Source organism: Neltuma alba, unplaced genomic scaffold (assembly GCF_004799145.2).
Source record: "Neltuma alba isolate B1F8T4 unplaced genomic scaffold, ASM479914v2 tig00010463_pilon, whole genome shotgun sequence".
Taxonomy (NCBI): Eukaryota; Viridiplantae; Streptophyta; class Magnoliopsida; order Fabales; family Fabaceae; genus Neltuma; species Neltuma alba.
Window position 1 is genome coordinate 10366 of NW_021635352.1, and position 24512 is coordinate 34877.

General features: G+C 34.4%; 1 protein-coding gene across 1 annotated transcript; it reads right to left on the bottom strand.

The window, feature by feature from the left end:
* Positions 1 to 425: 425 nt before the first annotated feature.
* On the bottom strand, positions 426 to 24210 carry LOC114756723 (spindle pole body component 110). The gene is made up of 18 exons (XM_028945657.1): positions 23930 to 24210; positions 23150 to 23371; positions 22438 to 22533; positions 20736 to 20788; positions 20304 to 20400; positions 19017 to 19090; positions 15614 to 15725; positions 15115 to 15225; positions 6703 to 6779; positions 6195 to 6261; positions 4287 to 4352; positions 3094 to 3201; positions 2837 to 2967; positions 2644 to 2710; positions 2446 to 2513; positions 2190 to 2283; positions 1326 to 1396; positions 426 to 1102 (listed from the first exon to the last, which is right to left on the bottom strand). Exons 1-18 carry the CDS (start codon positions 24077 to 24079, stop codon positions 727 to 729), a joined length of 2040 nt encoding a protein of 679 aa, XP_028801490.1. The 5' UTR covers positions 24080 to 24210; the 3' UTR covers positions 426 to 726.
* Positions 24211 to 24512: the final 302 nt, after the last annotated feature.

Below are 24512 nucleotides of genomic sequence, written 5' to 3' on the forward strand. Positions count from 1 at the left end.
ATAGAAATAGATCTAATTAAACAAAAAAAGAAAAGAAAGAAACAAGTAGTAGTAGAAAAATGTAAACAATAGCAGCACAGCTTGGCACATACCAGCTGAGCTCGGATGATTATCATCACTGTATTTACTTTTAATCCATTTGTTATGCCTTCAATAATTATGAATTAAAAAAATAATGCTCCCTCAAGTTTACAAATACAAGTCACTAACTAACTCATCAGAACTAAGAAATGATAGTTCATTAAATATATAACAAATTAAACTATTTTTCCAACTTTACCATAAATTAAATGCGGTTGTGAAAAAAATAACAAAAAATACAAAGAGTTACATTTAAACATTAATTACAAAGATAAAAATTGCAAAGATGCTTCATCTTCATGCACAAACCCCACGACAAGAAGTTAGATTAACATTACGTCATCTTTGTTAGAAATCGTTATCCTGAGCTTGCTGCTTTCCAAATATACATTGCATAGCATCAAATTTACATACAATCTGCCTTCCAAGTTAAAAACGATTTGGTATCGGCATGTTACAAATCATGTAATTTACACAAGAATGAAGAAATCATACTCTTCAGTTACATAAAGGAGCTTCATACAAGGTGCAGCCACAATAACAGCACATAATATAGCTTGTCAACATATATATATATATATGACACTTGCACATCATTATAAAGTTACAACAACCAGTATTAATATCCCAGGATTTTGTATTCCCTCAATGGGTTGGAGCTGAATTACCAGATGTCAATTCCCTTTCAAGCTCATCAAATTCCCAATCACCAATCTCCTCTGTGGAGTATTCTTGACCAGCTCCACCAATCTCAGATTCAAGCTTTGCCAGTTCTGCTTCATGGTCCAAGACCTGATCTGACTTGGCGGTAGGTGACTTTGGCTTTTTGCCTGTCTGCATTTTGGAAGCGTCAGCACCTTGAGCCGGAGCAGATGTACCATCATGCTGTTTCTCAGTGGGCGGTGTCTCTGTATTTGGCGCAGGCTTCTCTAATTCGAGATTTGGCCTCTCGATGGACTCGAACTGTGCTCGTAACTTACTGATGGCATCAAACAGCTCTATAACCTTTTCTTCATTTTTCCTGGATGAAAAAGCCACAACTCTTCAGCAAGCCAAATTTCCAGATCATTCCAGTAAACACTAATAACAAGTCCTAATGGAGTAACATTTCTAAAAGTAATTTCAAAACCACAACTCAATCTGCACATCAGAATTTCTTCAACCAATCCAGAAGTTGGCAACGCAAAACAAATCCAGAGCTTGAGAAAGGAAATAAACAGGAAGGTCAAACCAGAATACACAACCTGGAAATTTTCCCCTGTTGAGCATAAAATTGCTGTTTCATGTTATCCACAACACTGAAGGTGGTTATAATCTGGAAACAGAAAAAACTGATTAGTAACAGAACACGAGTCACTATTCATTTGGTTCATAGACAATTGAATATACAACAGAGGCAATTTCAAACAGAGGGTTATTGTTAAAACGCAGTAATGCTTATCATAGTATGGCTGTAAATGATGCAGCATTTCAAAATAGTCATCAATCACCAAGAAACAAAAAACCGGACTGAACCAACTAGTTCAACCAGAAAACCAGTGAACCAGCCAGTGGTCCGGTTTGGTTTATGTATCAAATCGGTCAAGAGTGAACAGGTAATAAACGGGTTTGAATGATTTTGTTACTATTGGTCCTATTTTTTTTATTCAACTCCTAATATCTCAGTCACTATAGATCTGAATGAATTTTAATGATGATTTTAATATCACTAATTACTAATTTTAGTTACTGATGAATTGTAAAGATCAAAATTCTCAATGTTGTTGTACTTTGTTATTGTTACAATCAAACTATTGTTATATTTTCTTGTATTTTGTTATTAGTAATTATTAATATTATTATACTTTATTATTTTCAATTAAATTATATTATTTTAATATGACCGATTCAATCCCAAATTGAACTCGGTCTGACCAATTGACCCTTGAATCACTACCTCAACCGATTTAGTGTCTGGTCCAGTTTTTTGTTCCTTGTCATTCACCAAGCCAAGGCACAAAATAAACAAAGACGCAGACATACTTTCCTTTGAGAGGATATCTATATAAGCAAGGTCACGTACGAAAACACAATTGCTAATTTCAAATTTCTTCAAGTTTCATCAATACCTTGGCTTCAGAGGCCAAATATTCCTCCTCAAGATTTTTCCTAGGATTTACTGCTTCTGAATCCTCAGTATTTGTATTGGATGACACCTCTGACCTGTATCCTCAAGCAAAAAAGTTTACATGTTTGAGTTCCACAAATGTACACTCAACCCAGGATATCTACTCAAACTGCCAATAATTGTATTCACAAAAATTTTACAACCATCGTAAGACAACATTAGGCCAGACAGAACAAAAAAAAAAAAAAAATCATTACCCCGGACTTAAATTCTTGAGGTTCTCCACAAATGTTCCAATATGGTTTATAGAAGGCTCCAACTCGTTCTGCATATAATATATATCACATCATTATACAAGTATTATCTGCATATGTAAATTAAATGCAGCACCTTACAAGTAGCAAGAGGCTAGATGGCCAAGTTCATTATTTTACTAGTATTATCTAAATAAGTACCTTATAACTGGCAAGTAGTTGGATGGCCAAGTTCACAAAATACTCCTCATGTTTCTCCAATTCATCGCTATAAAACACAAGAATTAGATACTGCTCATGAATAAACAGACAGTGGAAGACGTATTGTGTGTATATCATAACATTCATCAGCACAAGTCAACATTACTCAAGTTCAGCAAGTTTGATTACATACTTGACCTGCTTCTCATTGATCTCCGCATTTGATCGCTGGAGAACCCAAGTATCTTCCAGAAAGTTAATCCAGGTTTTGATAACATCTGCTTCTTTCTTACACGAGGCAATTGAATTTGAAAGTTCCTCTTCCTGCCAATAACAGCCAAATTATTATTTCAGAGAACTGAATTGCAAGAGCTGTATAGAGAAAGCAAATCTTGAAAAGAATTATGAATAGTGTGCATACAGACAGTTAAATAAGTGAAACAAATTTACCTTTGTCTTCAAATGCTCAATCATCTGATTGTTTGCTTCCTCAAACTGGTCACGCTCTTCCTTTGCAATCCGTAATCGTCCTTGAGCTGCAGCCATGGATGTATTGACCTAGAACCCAGATCACATTCCAATTATTTACGAGAAAGAAAGGTTATGAATAACAGCTGCAAAATGATAACCATACAAGATTAGTTAAAAGAGAAAGGAATAAATATCAACAATGCACCCAAAAAAAAAAAAGTTAATGATATTAGAAGTCAACTGGCAAGACAAAATTTAACATCAGCGTATTACGCACAAAGTTTTGACCTGGGCCGTATAAGGTTTCCTCCACAAACATTAACACATCATTTGCAAATAAATCACTAGAATGCATTACAAGATGCGGCAAACTATACGGAGGAACACATAATTCAACCAACAGATAAGCACCCGCTAAAAAACACACAAGATAAATTTCAACAATGAGTTCAAATAATTCATTCTTCAAAAATACTTTAGTTCGTTCTTCTGTAAGACCTAAAATATATACTCTTGGTAAACTGAGCTACCTTAACAACAGTACCAGATGGGAATAATAATTGCCACTTGAAACTGAAGTAGCAATCTCTCATGAAAGAATGAATAACTGTAAAAAACTCAGAAAGATTTGAAAAAATATATTTTTAAGGAAAAAAGACAAGAAATAGCAGGGAATCAAAATATTCTGAAAGGTCAACTGAGAATTCCAATATTGCCACAAAAATGGCAAAATATGACAAAAACCATGAAAGCCACTAATGTCAAACTACTGCATAGGCTTACAGTTTAGCCATATTTTCTGCAGTGAAAATTATTTGAATATGCAGACTTATAAAATTTTTATAACCAATTTATTCGTGATATTCATATCTAATTTATTCGTGATATTCATCTCTAAAATTTATCACCAAACCATTGAAAGAGACGCATCATACAAATAAAGAAAAGACGATAGCCAACCATAAATCTCGAAAGAATCAAAGACAGGTTTGTATGCCAGGATACAAATAAAGAATAAAGGAAAGACAAAATAAATAGCTGCATGCCACTAGCACCAAACAACATGGTAGTAAGACATCGCATATGATACGGTTCCTTAAGGCCCCACTCCCCAATACACCAATATCCCAAAAAACAAACAAACAAAATCCATAAACACATAGGAACGATACCTTGTTCAATTCAGCTAAAAGATCATCCTTTTTTCGTTGAAGTTCTGATATCTCAGCTGTCAATTCCTGAGAATGAAGAAGGAATGAAATATACAATGCATAAATGTCAACTCTTTGCAACAAATGGAGCACCAAGTAATCATTCCTTGTTTCAGCCTGATTTAGCTCTTGTGAAGGAAACCAAGAACCCCTTTTAAACACCCCAAAAAATAACGGGGAGAAATATTGGATATATACTCTTGCATATCCAAAATAGTTGAAAATATGAAATATAGAACCCCCGAGAAAAGAAAGCATGCACAGCATAATATGGAAATACCAAAGTTACATAAGTATAATGACAGAATAAAATTATATATAATATAGAAGTTAAAGCAACATTGACTTAGGGGGTGTTTGGATGAGTTTTTTGGAAGTGATTTCACAGTGTACAAGAAAAGTATGTTGGAAGAGTTTTGTCTCGACTTGCGTGAAAACACTTTTTTGAAGTGGTTACTCCCCCTTAATGAGATATGACTTGTTATTTTGTTGCATAGGTATAACAATTTCCAAAGGTATTGAAACAACCATGCTCCTCTATATGGATGAAATTAAACTATCACAACGGTCATGAGTTATCATTGGTAATGAAAATATCCTCTGTCAACTCTGAGCTGCAAGCACTAAGGCACCCAGCTTTGGGGAAAGAAACCTCTTCAGGATTTAGGACATGTTTAGATGCTTTATATTTCCACTCATTTTAAGACCTTCGTTTTGAGTTAAAGAATCAATTAATGTATGAAAAATCATCTAAAAATGCTTTTATCAATATAATTGTGTATGACCAATCTTTCAAAAAGTCAATTATAAAAAGCATTAAATTACTTAGAAGACATGCACAGCAATGACTTTGCAATAATATTGTTAGAATTAATCATTGATTTAAAATATCCATTATGGTTACTTTAAATTACATTTCAGAATATAAAATTTATTTCAATAAAATATTAAACATTTTAATCGTAGGCCGTTTGCTATTTTGGGCCAACTTACAAATAAAGCCACCACCATTGTCATTTGGTTCAATGACATTAATTTAAAAGCAAAAATGATAGAGCCTGAGATGGCATCTACTATTAACAAGCTTAACAGGGAACTGGACAGAACAAAAGGGTCTAAAATTCTCAAAGATTATGTACTTTTAGGGTCTAAATCCCAAAAGGGCCTACCCATTCATTTTCTAGCTCTTAAAGTTGCGAGAACATGTTTGGAAATGGCTCAAAATTTTGAAGGGGAATAGACGAATATTTTCCATTTTTATATTGCCAACACAAAGATACCAAAAGGCAATACTAGCATTATGTTTTATGTTTTATGTCTATTATGTGATTTTGTATTAGCCATCATAAATGTCTTATGTCAGTTATTTTAAGTTAGTATCAGTTTTACAAATGTCCTATGTCAGTTATTTTAAGATAATGTCAGTTAATGTCAGTTTTATATGTTTAGGAAAGAGTAGTTATTTGCAGTTGCTGTATTAGGCTATAAATATTAGACATGTATTCTATCAATGACACGGATGAATGAATGATTATATAGTTTCCTAACTTTCTCCTCTGTTTCCCTAGAACTAGATTCTGGTCCTAGTCTCTCCCTTCCTTTCTTATTTTCTCTCTATTTCTTTCATTCTTCTTCTCTATTCTCTGGAATTAGATTCTGGTTCTAGAGTTCTTCTTCTCTACTCTTTCTCTTCTCTCTCTTCCCCTTTTCCCCTATTTCTACTTCTATTTTCCAGATTCTAACAGCAACAGCCAACTCAGACATATTTATAGCCAGAAAATCCTGTTCAACACAGTACGAAAACATTTTCATTCATAAAGTCCTGCTATTAATCTCACATGGTCAATGCAATGTTGCTAAACATGTTACCTTTTCTTTTTCACTAGCTTCACCAGCTTTACTCACACGAACTTTTAGTGCCTCCTCTTTTTGTAGTCTGCCAAATTGCGAGGAAAGAAAAGATACAGGTTAGTGTCTAATATTAAAAGAAAATTGAAATGCGAATGAGAAATTGAATTCCTAGTAGTGTTGATCAATGTTAACCTTGTGAACTCATGGACACAAATGATCACTGACCAAAATACCAGGAATTATATCCAGAATATAGAGTTCTCTTAATGTTGATCTCTAAGTTTGTTTTGTACGCCCACAACCAACCCATGATGTCAATAGTACCAAAAATTTAAAAAAAAAAAAAACTTTTATAAAAGAGAGGAAAAGCCTTCTGCATATTCTAAGGTACACCTTAGAATGAAACTGAATCGTTCATCAAAAAATGACCAGAAAATAAGTCAATTATGAAACAAACATGATTTCAAAGGACAGGTTACTCTGGGAAAGAGAGAACAAAACAAAAGTTTATGAAATATCTTTCTACCTGTTGTCAGCAATTCGCTTTTCTGCTTTTACTGCAGAGTTGGCAAGAGAATCTGTCAAAACCTTCAACTTGTCAACCTACACATGACAATAATATTGGCAAAACTATGAGATTACAATAATCCATGAAACCTTTTTTATCAGTTAACTATTTGTAAGTGTAAAGAGACTAAACACAACTGCATTCAACTGAAAATACGACTGAAAACATAACCAAAATAAAATACATAATAATACTGACAATATAATCAAACTCAAAAATAATCATCTCCATAAACAAGTCTCATAAGTTTAGATCCAACTGAAGTAGCAAGACAGACGCCCCAACTTGGGTAACCATCCAGTTTGTTAAAGAATACAGCAGAACTTCAAGATTAGGGATCCTTTGAATTTATTATATTGGAAGGAGGTCGCGTTACATTTATAGGAGAATCAAGATAAAAGGTAAAGCACACTCCTACTCCAACTAAAGGATTGATAGAGACTTGATAGCATGGGATACTCTTGAACATAGGGGACATATTGACATATGCTGTGACCCATGTGATAGCAGGCATTTGTGGTATTTTATAATTGACAGTTAGTAAGAGAGAAGGGACTATATAACAGGGGTCTGGTTGTTGGAAAGGAAATGGAAAATGTCAAGTGAATTGGAAGAGTTCCTGTGCCTCTCAAATGCACGGTGACGAGTTGTTTTCCTTTGCTTAGTGTATACCTCCATATAACAAAACAAATAAATAGTCAACTCAATTTAGACATTCTCAACTCAGCTATTCTTCCAACCTGTCCAATTGTCTTCTCCAATACTTTCTTGAGCGTGAGTACTGCAACCCACAACTTTTTCAGCAAAGTTCTGATCCTTGTTTCTAAGTACCTCTCGTAATAATTCCCATTGTTTTGAATTTTTCTACAACCAAGACATAACAGATAAATTCATCCTAATTTAAACAGAACACTTATCGAGTCCTAAACTACCAAAAAAAAAAAAAAAGGTGTTATCTATAATATAAATATAAAACAAGTTTAAATTTAGGTCTTGGGAGAAGGCTTAGATAGATGAGGCAGAGAGAAATGTAAATGGGTAGGTTTAATATCAAAAAGGGGGGAAAAGCATTCCAAGACTTTTTGTAATACCTGTGCCACCTAAACTATAATGAACCAATCCCTCCAAAAATTAGACACACCTGTATCAGACACACGATATAACATGATAAACATACTGTACTACACAAGCGTCAGCATCAGTTTAAATTTTGATGATAAAATAGGAATGTTTTAGGCCTTCATTTACAAAGAAAGAACAGAGACTCTATTTGTAAGGAAGATTTCCTGCATGCCTATAATTTAGCTTGAGGATTATGTTTGATATTTTTATTGTAAATAATTATATTGATCGTATTCTGTTATGGAAAGTAAAGGAATAGAAGAGAGAAAGAGAAAAGAGAAGGGAAAAGAGTAAGAGAATCAGAGGAGAATTAGAGAAGAGAAGAAGACCAAGAGAAACTGAATAATGTCTAATCACAATCCAAAACTGAGTTACAAAGGATACTGAGTACTTATTTATAATCAAAAGCCCTGATAGATATAAATCCAAATATATATCCTAATATTATCTAAATATCCTAATCTATCCAAATCCTACTAGTATAATTAAATCCTATCTAAGTCCTACTACTATCATTTAAATCCTATTTATCCTATTTATATCATATTTAAATACTTCCCTATTTATAGTTATAATTACATAACAATACCCCCTTCCCCAAAAGACCCTTGCCCTCAAGGGTCAAGTACACAAAAACTCGTCCCAGACCAACACCAAAGAGCATCTTGATTAATTTGCCTTTGAACCAAATTTGAACCAAGAATCTTGTAGGAGAAATGTGAAGAGAAACCCAATTAAAACTGATCAATGGTAACAAGAAGTTGTGCCTCGTTTCTTGAAAGAAAAGGCCCGTAAACACAAAACCCAATCTTGGTGAGAGTTGTGTCTTTGACTTTTCCTTCATTAAGGTCATCACATCTGTCATCAGTATGGAGAGTGTTTTTATCATATTTTGAACTGCCAAGTCTTCTGTTTGATCATCAGAATCTTCTTCTTCACTTCCATACTAATACGAAAGATCTTTCTTGATGTTATCATTAAGCTCCAAGGGTTCTTGCACTTCAACAGACACTTCTTGGGCATTGGTTGTTGGTTGTTCGTTGAATCCCAATGACTCTTGTAGTTCGATGGACTCTTCTTCATATGAGATATTTGCTTCTTGAACTTCCAAGCCTCCTTGATTAGTGGAACCTTTTTTTTCCTTATGAGATGATTGGCACTTGTTCTTCCAAGATAAGAGGATTTCTTGAGTACGGGCAAACGTCTTAGCGTCATCTGAACTAATAGGCCTAAAAAGCTTCACGATATCTGCTAATTCTTGCTTGAGGCCAGCCATATAACATGATACCTTTCAGGCAGTTTCATTTTGCTCATGACTCCATCAAAGAAGTCATTGAACTCCTCCACACTACCACGTTGCCTAAGCCACATTTTATTTTCTGCTAAATTTGAGACTGAAGAGGGTTCCATGTTTCTTGACCACGTGTGGTGCCAAGAATCGAGTGGCTCTGATACCACTGTTATGGAAAGTAAAGGATAGGAGAGAGAAAGAGAAAAGAGAAGGGAAAAGAGTAAGAGAATCAGAGGAAAATTAAAGAGGAGAAGACCAAGAGAAACTGAATAATTTCTAATCACATTCCAAAACTGAGTTACAAAGGATACTGAGCACTTATTTATAATCAAAAGCCCTAATAGATATAAATCCAAATATATATCCTAATATTATCTAAATATTATCTAAATATCCAAATCCCACTAATATAATTAAATCCTATCTAAGTCCTACTAATATCATTTAAATCCTATTTATCCTATTTATATCATATTTAAATATTTCCCCATTTATAATTATAATTACATAACATATTCTTTTAGAGTTCATTAGTTCTGATTAAATATTCATTAGGCATATCTGATTTGTTATTATTTACCATGAATTCTTTGCTCTGTACAACTCTATAGGTAAGATGGCATGGTGAATCAGTTCTTCACTGGCTACAATTTACAGCATATCATTTCTCTGTTTCCCCTCTCTATGTTGCTCAATGTTTCAGGAATATATATACATACATATATATGCGCTGCAGCTGCATCCTTAGATCTTAAATATCATTACATGACACATATTGTACTGTGTCGTATTCAATATGTGGACCCATACAGGTGTTACATAGCATCCAAATCCATCTAGGCATAATTAAAGTGGAAGTCCCTTCAAGACACCGTATATGCACCAGAAAAAGAGTTTACAAATTAAATTTCTGCTCCAAAAACAGCTAAATCAGCATGCATACAAAGTGGAGCCTATACCAACACAACCTACACAACTCATGTAAGTTTCATTAAAAATGAGTGCCAAAAAGGACTTGTCAATTAACAAAATGGTTGCATTCTCAAAAGGTTGAATATATCTGTTGAAGACGCTATGGGCCTGGCCCAAAACTGAGTTCTGTTCAGTCTAAGTATTAGTAGATATAATTAGTTTGTTATGATTCGGTTAATATGTGATTCTGATTAGATTTGATTCTGTTTTTTTTTTTTTTTTTTTTTAATTTCTCTTTGATTCTGTAGATCTAACTCTGCCTATATTGTATAGCCGACCCCAAGCCCGGATAAAAGAGGAGGGTTGTGTTAGACCCTCGACAACCAACACAAAAACCTGTCAAATCTCATGAACATGGATCAACGAAGTAATTACACTAATGCTAGGTTATTGCCCAGAAGTGACGCGCTATATGGCTCGAGTACAGTGATAAATGAACTAGAGCCGCTGCATCGTCACCCAGATGTAATATTAAATGAGCAAAGGCTACCGCACTCTCTTGGACAAAGGCGGCTAAAGAAATTAATTCATGAGAGCAGGATTAGATTTGGCACTTGAAATATTGGGACGTTAAATGAGAAATCTATGGAGGTAGTAGGAGTTATGAGGGACAAAATTATTAATATTTTGTGCCTCCAAGAAACCAAATGGACTGGAGAAGTTGCAACGGAACTTGGAGGGTATAAACTTTGGTACATAGGAAAGGTGAGTGCAAGGAATGGTGTTGGCATCATCGTTGATGGAACATGGAAAAAGAATGTGGTGGAAGTTAAAATGTTTGAGAACAGAGTAATATCTTTAAGAGTAATTGTTGGAAAGAATGCTATCAATATCAGTAGTGTCTATGCACCTCAGGTTGGGACAGAGGCACACCTTAAAGATAAGTTAATTCATGAGGGCAGAATTAGATTTAGCACTTGGAATATTGGGACGTTAAATGAGAAATCTATGGAGGTAGTAGGAGTTATGAGGGACAGAACGATTAATATTTTGTGCCTCCAAGAAACCAAATGGACTGGAGAAGTTGCAACGGAACTTGGAGGGTATAAACTTTGGTACATAGGAAAGGTGAGTGCAAGGAATGGTGTTGGTATCATCGTTGATGGAACATGAAAAAAGAATGTGGTGGAAGTTAAAAGGTTTGAGAACAGAGTAATATCTTTAAGAGTAATTGTTGGAAAGAATGCTATCAATATCAGTAGTGTCTATGCACCTCAGGTTGGGGCAAAGGCACACCTTAAAGATAAGTTAATTCATGAAAGCAGAATTAGATTTAGCACTTGGAATATTGGGACGTTAAATGAGAAATCTATGGAGGTAGTAGGAGTTATGAGGGACAGAACGATTAATATTTTGTGCCTCCAAGAAACCAAATGGACTGGAGAAGTTGCAACGGAACTTGGAGGGTATAAACTTTGGTACATAGGAAAGGTGAGTGCAAGGAATGGTGTTGGTATCATCGTTGATGGAACATGGAAAAAGAATGTGGTGGAAGTTAAAAGATTTGAGAATAAAATAATATCTTTAAGAGTAATTATTGGAAAAAATGCTATCAATATCATTAGTGTCTATACACCTCAGGTGAGGGCAGAGGCACACCTTAAAGATAAGTTTTGGAAAGATGTGGAGGGGTTGGTTCAAAACATACCACTTGAAGAAAAAAATTTTATCGGTGAGGATCTTAATGGACATGTCAGCAAGGAAGCAGAACAATTTGGTGGGGCTCATAGTGATTTTGGTTATGGGGAGCTTAATAATAAAGGACAATCTATTCTTGACTTTTCTCTTCCATATAATCTCAAGATTATCAACACTTGTTTTAAAAAGCAAGAGGAGCATTTAATCACGTATAAGAGTTGTGCCTCAAAATCACTGATTGATTTCTTTTTGGTTAAGAATACAGACAGAAGATTGTGTACTAATTGTAAAGTGATTCCTGGAGATAGGGTGACTGCCCAACATAGAATACTTATTCTTGATGTACGTTTCAAGAGTTTCAGACAAAAGCATAGTCAAATGGTAAACCCAGGCTTAAGTGGTGGCAGTTAAAAAGTGAGAAAGCAGGAGTTACTCAAAAGGACCCTTTTGGAGGAAGGGATCTGGGAGTTGCAGAGAAATGCGAACATGATGCGGGAATAGATTGCTACAAGGGTTCGTATGGTAGCTAAAGCAATTTTGAGAGAATCCAAAGGTCATAGTCAGAGAGATAAGGAGACTTGGTGGTGGGATAAGAGTGTGCAAGAGAAAAACAGAAAAGAGATTGTTTTAAGGCCATACATTTGTGCAATAGTGAAGAAAACTGGGAAAAGTATCGTTTGGCTAAAAAAGAAACGAAGATAACAATGAGCGAAGCACGTACTAAAGCTTATGAAAGGTTTTATTAGGAGTCAGGAACAAAAGCAGGGAAAGAAATATTTACAAAATTACGAAGCAAAAGAAGAGGAAAAAGAAAAATATGGATCAAATGAAGTGTATAAAAGATGAAGATGGTAAAATGCTAGTTACCGATGATGATATTACAAACAAATAAAAGGCTTACTTTCACAAGTTGTTTAATGAGGGAAACGAATGTGCAACTCAAGAAAATGGATAATAGTAAAGCTGTTGGTCCTAATGGTATTCCTATTGAAGTTTGGAAATATTTGGACGAGGGTGAATTGTGGCTAACCAAGCTTTTTAATGAAATTTTACGCCCCCAAGAATATGCCGGATGATTGGAGGAGAAGCATTTTATTTCTTATTTACAAGAATAAAAGAGACATTCAAAACTGTACAAGCTACAAAAAGATAAAACTTATGAGTCATACAATGAAGTTGTGGAAAAAAGTGATTGAATATATGTTGAGGTTGGAGACTTCTATTTCAGAGAACCAATTTGGATTTGTGCCGGGAAGATTTACAACTGAAGCAATCTATTTGCTAAAGGGGTTAATGGAAAGATATAGGAATAAAAAAAAGGAATTTACATACGGTTTTTATTGACTTGAAAAAACTGATGATCATGTGACAAGAGAAGTACCTTGGAAGGTTTTGGAAAAAAAAGAGTGTACGGGTAGCTTATATCAAAGCTATACAAAATATGTATGAGGGTGTAACTACTAGTATAAAAACGCCTAGAGGTGAGACAAAGGACTTCTCCATTAAAATTGGCCTACATCAGGGATCTTCTTTGAGCCCTTATTTGTTTAATATTGTTCTGAATGTTCTAACCAAGCTTATTCAAGAAAGAATCCCTGAGTCCATGCTCTTTACAGATGACATAGTCCTCATGACAGAGTCAAAAGAAGAGATTAACTCTAGTTTGGAGTTATGGAGAAGAACTTCGGAGTCGAAAAGTTTTTCCTTGAGTAGGAACAAAACAGAATATATACATTGCAATTTTGGGGGAAGGTAAAGTAATGGTGATTTGGAAGTGAAGATGAGGGATTAAATCATTCCTCAAGTATCAAAGTTTAAATACCTCGGATCCATTATACATGAGGATGGTGAAATTGACGGAAACGTTTCTCATAGAATACAAGCTAACTAGTTAAAGTGGAGGAATGCTACCGAAGTTATTTCCGATAAGACGGTACCTGAGAAGCTTAAAGGAAAATTTTATCGGACTGCTATAAGATCAGCTATGTTGTACGATAGTAAATATTGAGCGATAAAAGAAAAACAAGAGCACAAAATTGAGATAGCATAAATGAGAATGTTGAGATAGATATGTGGTCATACAAGAAAAGATAAGATTCGAAATGAAAATATCAGAGCAAGAGTCAGTGTGACACCTATCCAAGAGAAAATGGTTGAAAATCACTTAAGATGGTTTGGATATGTACAGAGAAGGCCATTGGAGACCTCGATAAGGAGGGTAGATCAAACGATATGGAATCTCATTAAAAAAAGACAGAGGAAGCCCGAGAAGAACACTCAACGAGGTCATTGAACGAGACCTCCTAGTCAACAATATATCTAAGGACTAGGTTGTTGAAAGAGCACAATAACGTCATGTAATTCATGTAGTCGACCCTAACCAGTGGGATAACGCTTCTTCTTGTTGTTTGATTCTGTAGATCTGGCTAATCCTAAGGGAAGATTATAATCGAGGATGCATGCCTTTATATACAGTCATTAGCTACTGAATAAAAGTAAGTTTTTCGGGCAATTTCTCCTACAATATCATATAACCAATCTCATCATAAACTCATCTATATACTCTACAGATGACCCAAGGACAAGCCAAGTGTTTCTTCCGTGGCCTTTGGGTACATTAGCATTAATCTTCCCGAACTTTCAACCATTTCTATGTATCAAGTGTCCAGTTTGGTAGACTAGAGGGTATAAACTTTGCCAAACTTTTATCCAACAATATACACCTCGTTGAAGCAATCGGTTTTAGTTTTATATGCTGCTGATAAATAATTCAAGTGACCGACAAAAGCTAACCATTTCCCCTGTTTTCCATTAAATTTTCATAAACGCACATGCATTATAAGCAATGGATGCCCTCCACAAAAAACATATTTCAAATATATCAGCATCTAACAGCACTGTTGAGTAATGAGTCGATAGCATATATAAACCCTTCAAACTAAACAAGTTGTCAAGTTGTAACATCTTGTTTATTCTAAAATTTCGGCAAATATGGAATAGCACGTTTTGCTCTGTAATTTCTATTATCAGTGAAAATGCAATCAGAAAAGTTGGGGGGGGGGGGGGAGCTAATTTCTATCTTGCTCAGATTTCATGAAAATAGGAAAAACTAGCGGAATTACAAAATTACAACCATAAGGTCTTATTTAGTTTATAATCAAAAAAAGAATTGTGCAGTGCAGTTTAAAAATATAAGAAACTCTTGGTTCAATCTTCTCTTTTCTTTCTCACACATATCAGACTACAGGGTTGTTATCCTCAATTTCAGTCTTCAAGAAGCTAAAAATAAGAATTTTACCCATCATTTTCACTCCTCCAAGAAATTCTAAGGAAAGAATGGATTGTACCTTTTGGGCATGAACCTCAGGAGAATCTCCACTGTTCAGATTTCTTTTCTTCAGTAATAGTCCTTCCAGCCTGGAACAAATTCGAATCTGTGCTAGGGCTTCTTTTAAAGCCTACAATATGGTTAGCAGATTATATTCTGTTTTATATATTCAAAACATCAAAAAGGTCATATATGTACAAGAAAGAGTACCACTCCCCATGAACCCCAAAAAAAAAAAAAAAACACACAAAAAACAAAACAAACAAAAGAAGAACTACACTAGTCACCCAAGCATATCTTAGGATGTCTTTTTTAAAGTTTCCCCAAGCCTGTAGGCTGTAAATGGTTTGTGGAAAGTTCTCACTTCATGCGGCATGATTTTACCCATAACATCCTTGTTTCTTAAAGTGACGTTGATTCAGAAAACTCCATCACTTTTACATTCAAATGTTTCAGTTATTTTGCCAAAATCCATAATCGAACACAAAATGACAAAAAGAAACTATGAACACCCAGACCTCTATTGTGGCTGTTGTTTCTTCAGCTGATTTACCATCACCATCTTTCAAAGGCCTCTGAGACGTCATCTCATTTAGTTTTCTTTTAAGGCTAGAGGCTTCGGCATCTATTCTGTGAAAGAAAAACAAGAAGTGACGTGAGGGAGAATGCCAACAAGTCTTTATCGTTGCAGGAACCACAGGTTCAAATGTTCAATAGCAATAAGTCAAATAAGCACCTATTTTACGCCATGGGAAAAATAGAATATGATGAAAAGAAGAGAAAATTATAAAGAAAATACAAAAGCAGAGGACAAGCGATCATCCTCAAATAAAATAAGAAAGAAAGACTATTGATGTATCCCTATTTTATAATATATGCTTATATATAATTAAGGAATTTTATAAGCTTAAAATGCAGTAGATACTCACAATTTGAATTAAGAAAATTATATAAATTAATTGCTTAAAAGTGCATTTTTTATTATATTTTTATAATCATCCTTTTGAAAGGTATATTTGCTTTGATTTTAGGGAATATTCTGTCGACCAAAACATGGATCTCATGGAAACTACATTTATGGCGGCTACTTGAAATTAAAAGAGAATTTCCCAATTATCTAATTAGGAATTATCCAAAATATCCAACCAAAATATCTCATACCTTCCACCCTAAATTGAAGAGCCTGAATAATTATCCGTTTATTGTATTTTGAATTTGTATAAAAATTTTATTCATATTTTTCATTAAATTTCATGCCATATCCACCATATATCCATTATTCATTAAATTTTCAAAATATCTACATTATCATCTTTATACTCTTCCTAAACCCTAACTCCAATTCATCCTACCATCATATCTTTATTTAAATTTGAAATATTATCATTTTATCCACTATTATTTAAATTCAAAAACTCTTCCTTTTGGTTGCCATGAAGATCACACCAATCGAGAGAATTCAAATTCAAGGTTCCATGTTTTGAATTCAAGATATACAACAACAACAACAACAACAACAACAAGCCTTATCCCACTAGATGGGGTCGGCTTCCTCATTCAACTAGGATGAATTTAAGAGCTATAAAAGGAAATCAAGGGAGCCTTGGAGAAGGAACGAGGCCATCTATACTTGCACGACCACAAGTATGCACTTGGCTTCTCCTATGTCTAATTGTTTACTATCTTCTTCTTATTTTCTTTTTCTCATTATGGCGTCATTTAGCTATATGTTTGGCTGATCCTCTTTGTTCCTAACGACAAGATGACATGGCTTGAGTTGCTGTATGAATTAGGGAGTTTATTAGTTTTGATATCTCAATCTAAGAATTCGTTGTCTTTATAAATTTTCTAGGTTAGGATTTTTATTTTCTTTTTATGGGATGTTATTAAATTTGTGTTTCGATCAAATAATTATGCTTTGAAATTTACAATGAATATATTTTAAGTTTCCTTATGATTCTATGAATGTTCATCTTTATAGTTTTCTATTTTGATTTGCATAAATAGTTCATGTTTTAGAGTTTTCGATACTCAATAGATTACTCTTTTTAAGGAGCAAAATATAGTTGTTTAATTGAATTGACAAACTAAGTGGCTGTTAATTGATTAATTGAAAGATGATCGTATGCTAGCTTCCTAAGTATAATTGTTAATTAATTAATCATGACTCAGATGTTATCTAGAGTATTTCTTTTAACTTAATAATTGTTTTTATACAAACTCCACATCTTTTTTAACCATGATAGCCAGTCATCAACGTCTTAGGAAGTGCATCATTCTGGTAAGGTTTTTCTATAATTTTTGCTTTCTTTTAATTTTCCTTTATTTATCTCAATTTATTTTCTTAAAAAAAAAATCAATCAATTTTCTTTCACACTTCTTCCTGTTATACATCACATGTTTCTAATTAAAGAAGTTCTCAAAATTTTAACAAAGCTCCTAATAGAGAGAGACGACCTAGGTTAACCTCTATACTCTATAGAGTTAATTTAGATAATTAATTTGAAAGCTTACACAACATGACGATCAACTATCATCAACAAATGTGTCTTCCCAGCTATAAAACCACAGGCAGGTAAAAGTTAAGCCACAATTGTACCAAAAACATATTGGTCAAGGGTCCGGGGTATGGTGAAATTACTGTCCCATAAGTATCGATCTTTTGAAAATTAAAATAGAAGGTTGAATTGCAGTTAGATTTGGCTATAGGTAGAAGACTTCTAGAAGGGAGCTTCATACCCGTATCTTAAGTTTTCTCCCTCCTCAAATGCAAACCAGAACCTACTACATAATTCTATCTTAGAAGGACTGCAAACTCTGGATTTCTCTAGTATTCTCACTAAGCTCTACATCATGTTGCAAAATTTTATTGCTGGTGGCGGTTTATCCTACTGTCGATCTCCCTGGGCTCAACAACCAGGGACACCCAGAACTGAATAATTTAAAACAATTTTAAGACAAATTTTCAGTGCCACTTTTAAAACAATACATTAACTAAATTAACTAACTGTCTTCATTAATTATGTATTTTAAGATACTTATTACTTACATTATTTATTATTAACAGGATATGTTATATATTAAATATGCATTATACATATTTCACTGTTCTCATATCCTATATTAAAAAAAAAAAAAAAAAGGTCCAGTTCCTTAGCTTTACCTTACCCATACCAATGCAAAATAGTTTCCCAGGCTCCCAGCGCAGCAATATGAAAGACATTCCAAACCAAAGTTGCCATCCAATTGCAGCCTCTTCATTTTCTTAAACAGTACCATAAGTTCAGTCTGATTTTAATTTTATTTCCTTTCCTGATTGTGGTCGTTTTGATTCCTTCATTCTAAGGGGGTCAAATCTGATTATCAATCATTCCTTGATTGGATTCGATTCTCAATCAGAATGGGTTGTCACATTGTTATCCTAATCATTCCTATATAAGCAATGTTCTGCTTACTATGAATAATACAAGCCGAGAACCATTCCTACATCAGGAAATTTCAGGTGCCCTTGTAAATTATTTTACAGTATAAGAAAGATTATTACTTACAGTGAGAAAGGACAAAAAAAATTAACTGAAGGACATACTGACTATTTAATACACCAGTATTGCAATATAAACTCCACATCAACACATAAACTAGAATGTTCCACAGGATAAAGTACGAGATCAGTGCAGGGTTATTTTTGCATTTGTAAGTTAGTTGTGAGAGTAGATGGCAGGTGATTATTTCTTTTTTATTTATCAAGATTACGTGTGTATGCATCATTTACTGTTGTATGCAAAATCAATACATCCCACACGTTCTCAGTAAATCTAACTCTCAATGTTGGGATTGAGAGTACCAAGTGCAATATCACTCGCTTCTCTCTACCATTTCTCAAAAGAAAATAACAACCAGAGCTCTTTGCCTAAAACTGACCTTCCAAGTTCAGAATTTATTTTCAACCCAGTTACAGCACCTTGAGCAAAGTGAAGCAACTCCTCCCGTTTCACCTGAAGTAACAGTAAATATTCGCATGGTGTGTCACTTGATGGACTAGAAAAAGAATAACTGCAAGTTACAAAGCTAATTGCTCACAGATGCTTCGGCACTCTGGCATCACCCATGTGGCTCATTTTCTCCTTTTTTTTCCTTTTACTATTGTATCCTTATTTCAAAGATTAATTGCCATCAATTTTACTCATGATTCTAAGTTAGTGTCATAAAAAGTTTATGACTCGTCTACAATCTATCATTAACCAAAGAATCTAATTGTTAGGTTCTTAAGTTTATAATAAATTCTGAAAGTTGAATGCATTATGAAAGGACCTTCGTTGATCTTTTAGAAAAAGATTTGACAAAACTATCTGTGTTAATACAATCAGATGCCCAATATTGCACTTCTTTATTCAATACTCTCTTCGGTCCTTTTTATAAGAGCCTGAAATTTGGATTGCCTTGGTCCTTTTTATGAGAGCCTAGGTGGAACATTTAATGTGCATTTGTCATTTTTGCCCCTAATTAATTTTATACATTGCATTAATTAAAAGGTTGACAACTTAGCATCCTACACTCTTTTTCATACTTTCTCTCAATATTACTCTATTTCTCTCTCTTAATTACCCCCTTATAAATAAGGGTATACTTGGAAAAAAAAGTTCTTTTTTTTTTTTTACATATTTATCACTTTTAACTAATTTTAACTGCTTTCTTATACTGCATAATTTAGTTATCAGGCTCTCACAAAAAAGACCAAAGTGAGTATAACACTACTTCTAAAACCACAAGCATATTGTTTGTAAAAGCACAAAAATCATTAACAAATCAATAACACAGGATATCTTCAAAAATTCTAATAAATCTAATATTCATGGCATCGTACTTCCCAAGAATTTTTATTGCTATAAATACGTTCTCAAACAGCATGCGTGATCATTTAGGTAATCCACACTGTAGATCTTCAAATTTTCCAAGATCCAATTATTCATAGTGCAATACTCTATAGACTTATTATTTTACATACTTTACCACAGCAAATAGCTAGCATAATCGTCATGGACTAGTCTGTTAGTAAATGTTACTCCAGAAGTTCAATATGTGTGCGAACTTGAAAATTGAGACTCAAGACGTAAATATAAATATTGATAATCAACCAACTTTCAAAGATCCCAAAATTACCGAACACAAAAATGAAAATCTAGCGAAAATTTTTGGAGTTATACATACCAATACTTCATCTTGATAACTTGAAATAGCTGTTGCCAGATCTTGTATGCTGCTTACTATGGCATTATGAACTTCTTTTCCCCCAGAAAGACAGAGACTATAGACAATTGATGGTAATGAGATGGTTAGGATTATCATAGGCTTGACAGAAATGTGCAAATGCAAATGATTTTAAATAGATTCCTACAATACCGCAGAAACTCAGGAAATAGCTGGGTGAGAAACTTTCCTCATCAAATCTACAGAAAACGTACTCACAAGCCAGATAAATACATATAAGTCTCACAAAACACGCAGCCAAGGATTTAAAATTGTGGAGTCAATGGAACCCAATGCTATGTACATCAAAAGCTATGGAACCGAACAAGGTATATATAACAATAGCAAATTTCATATCACAATCTCAGAAAATACAAAAGCTAGCAGACTCACCCAAACATCTCCAGGAGAAGAGAAACCTCTTCGTCATTAGGAGCTTCAAGAATCTGAGGCACAAAAAAATTTAACCCTGTGGTTAACCTCCATAATCAGCAATTAAAAGATGGAGAAAATAATCAATCACTCCTTATAATTCATTTTCAATTTGGTACATATAATTTAAATCTTTGCAATCAATCAGTATAGTTACTTACCATGTAAAAGTTAGTCCCCAGAGTTCAATCCACTTACAAAATTACCCCTATGATTCATTTCTGGCATTAATGGCATTTAGATGATAATGTGGCAAAAAGTTGGACATGTGTGCCAAATAAGGAGATTAATTAGCATCTTGGAGGCATTCTCACAAGATCCAGGTATACTCCTACTTTGGAAGCCTCCCTAGCTCTTGCTCCTCCATTTTCTACGATCTCTATCTTCCCTCCGACTAATCATCATTAGTATGCATATCATGTAAGCAGCAGGGAGACCAAAGTCAAAGAGAAGGAAAGCAACATACAAACCCACCCTCATTTCTTATTTCTCACCCAAAAAAAAGAATACAAAAGAAAAATCAATCTGGGCAAACATGGCCAGAATTTATTACAATAGCATCTCCCTCTCCCTCCCCCTCTCTATAGAGCTCACTTCTCCATTTTCTCACACTTTCTCCCTCCTTCCCTCTGGACATTCCAAAATTGCTGACTACATCACCAAAGGCCTGTAGTCCAATGAAGTTTTCACAAAACAAACGCAGTTCAAATTGTAAGGCCTATCCATAATCCATAAACAGTGCGTTTACTTTAAACCCTGTGCAAAGGAAGACCAGCAATCTAGATTTTAAATTATAAGGACTAATGTAAAAACTGACGTAAACTATGAGGACTATGATTAATTTTCCCTAAAAAATAATTTATTAGTTAAGACACTCTTTTATGATTATGATACCCATTTATTTAAAAATAGTTTGAAAAAAATATTTACATGTTAAAATTATTTTGGGCAATGGCAATGTATAACAGTGTTGCAACAAAAATTATAATCAACATACAAATCAGTTTGCTCAGAAGCAAATAAAGACCATTAACCCAGGAGGGCCAGCTTCAAGCTTCCCATCCATACACTGGCTTACTTTTGTACAGTCTACACTTGCTGATCAGCGACTGATCATATACATATAAAGACCTAAGAAATAGAATAATTTTCCCTCCAATTGTAAATACAATCAAGTGCATTATATTTGAATGTTATATTTGCGGAAATTTATAATTTACAAATAGGAGTACTTGCACTTCACGCCCATACAGATTATAGTTCCTAAGCCTACATGAATGCTCTTGTAATGCTAACAACATGCCTCAAATCACAAACATACTTCTGCCTCACATCACAAAAATATTTCTAGAAGCAAGATCTTCAGCTTAGACTTCTTAATATAGTCATCTTTTAGGATACCTTGGATATCTATAAACACTTTTCCTCTAAAACATTCAGAACTTACTTGATGACACTTTAGTTGGACATTCAGCCATGCTTCCAATTTTTATCAAGTTTTTCAACTAAGATCTATAGGGATACTGAGGCATTTGGGAAGACCACACAATGTGAGTAGACTAATAGTGCATTTGAATACAATTACAAACAAAATGGTAGTTGTACATGAAATGCAAAAACATGTTTGCATAACTCTACACATAATTATCACATTTAAACATACCATTGATATTGTTATGCCCTCCAAAGCCTGACTTCGAAGAAAAACTTCACGAAAGTTTATTGGTTCACCTCCAACATCAGTATCATAATAAAGAATCTGACAAATTGCAAGAGCACAATGACAAGCAGCTTAGATAAAAGGATGATTTGATGTTTAATATCAACAGTAAGTAGCTTCTTACAGCACGTGAAACCTTTTGTGTTCAAGTTACAGCATACAACATCCTTCACAGAATAATGTGCATGAACTCTAAACATAAAACGATCCCTACAGATTGGATAAAAAGTTAAAGAAGCTATGATTGATGAAATTCTACAGATATACCATGACTGCTAATGAATGCAACATTTCTGCCCACATAGCAGAACAAAAGTGAAAAGCTCCCTCTACAATACAGTTGAACAAAAAGAAATAAGCAAACAACCCAAGAATCCTATTATCATCTGTAAAGAGCCATGCCATGCAGTTTTTCTGCAATCAACAGTAGTACGAGTAAAAATAAATAGCAAATCTTCTCAGCTAGAACTTGTTTAGTTGAAACTGAAATAGAAGCATAAAAAGAACTTAGGAACCACAATCACCACAATTCTAGAGATACTGCCAAGTCATAAAGTTATAACCAGATTCCCAGAAAAATCGGAAAGTTTAGTGGCCGAAAATCAATCAGATAAAATTAAAAAATTACAAGAATGGTATGCAAAGAGTTACCAACCAAAGACGGTTTCCTTGGATTCTCATTTGCTTCATCAATAGCAACGAGCTGCTCCAATGTCTTCTCTTTACCTTCAGCCAAAGCTCCAGATAATTTATCAATCTCTTTGAGCACAACCAACCATCTTCTAAGCAACTGCACTCTTTCCGAGCCCCTATAGGAGATAGCAGCTTCTTCCAGTTTTTTAGCCGTCTGAACAGCGCTTCTGAAATTCCGAGCAGCCTGTAAATGAAAGCAAGATACAAGATCAACTCATCAGTATCACCTTGTCGCTCCCATCAACTTAAAATAAACAAGATTTTATGGACATAACAAAAGAGCATTTTAATCACAGCAAGCAGCTAATAACTTGTTGAGCATTTGAACAGTTAGATTACATGCAATATGAAGACCTTATGAGCTCCTCCTCTTCAATTTGACAGTAAAAGTAAGGCCATAAAACCCTAACACACAAGGGGAGACTCATGTTCTATCCCTTGTAACGTTTGGTGTCAAGAAAGAAGGCTTTTTCTTTCTCGGAAATGAAAGAGTAGTAACAGAAAATGAGCCACCGAAGTCGCGAGCCACAAACTTAAACTTCGTAACCCTTTTAGCAATATGACAACCAATTAGCATGATGATAAACCCAAAAAAATATAGTGCAAGTGGCAAGTCCATTTCCGATAGAAATTGAAAAGCACAAAGTGACAAAATTGAAAATAAAACCAAAAAGGGGCACAAAATAAGAATGTAAAAGTGGCGAAAACCCCAATCGGTGCAAAATGGAACACGAAAAATTACAATGCGATCTTGAAGAATCTTGGCGCCCTCAGCGACGGCTTGACCGGCGTGTTGAACGACAGAGTCAGCATAGTTCTTAACAGTGCGAGTGAGGTTGTTCTTATTGCCAACCTCCACTGCTTTGTTCACCGCAGATCTCAGCCAAGACATGGCTCGGGTGCCTCACGGCTTTGGCTTCTGGAAACCTGAAGAACTTTGAGGAGAAAATGAACAAACTGAGAATGCAAGAAGAGAAGGGGATGAGGATGAGACCTCGGATACACCAAATGGCTTGAAGGGTTTGGTGCTAATGAAGAAGTTTGACAAATGGCAATGGAAGATGTATGCGTTTTGTTTTGGGATTCAGGAAGAAGCATCAGATGGGGAAGAGGATGAAGCGGTCAGCGCGCAGAAAAGACACGTTTCTATAATCGGGCGACGTCGTTTTACTGCCACGAGCTCATTTCTTTTTACTACTGTACTGATTGTATTTACAAGTCACTTTTAATATTTTTTATACACGTTAAGAAAACTCTTAAACTTTTTTAACTCTTATTTAAAATTTAAAAAATTTTAATTTTATCCCTATTTAATATACAAAATC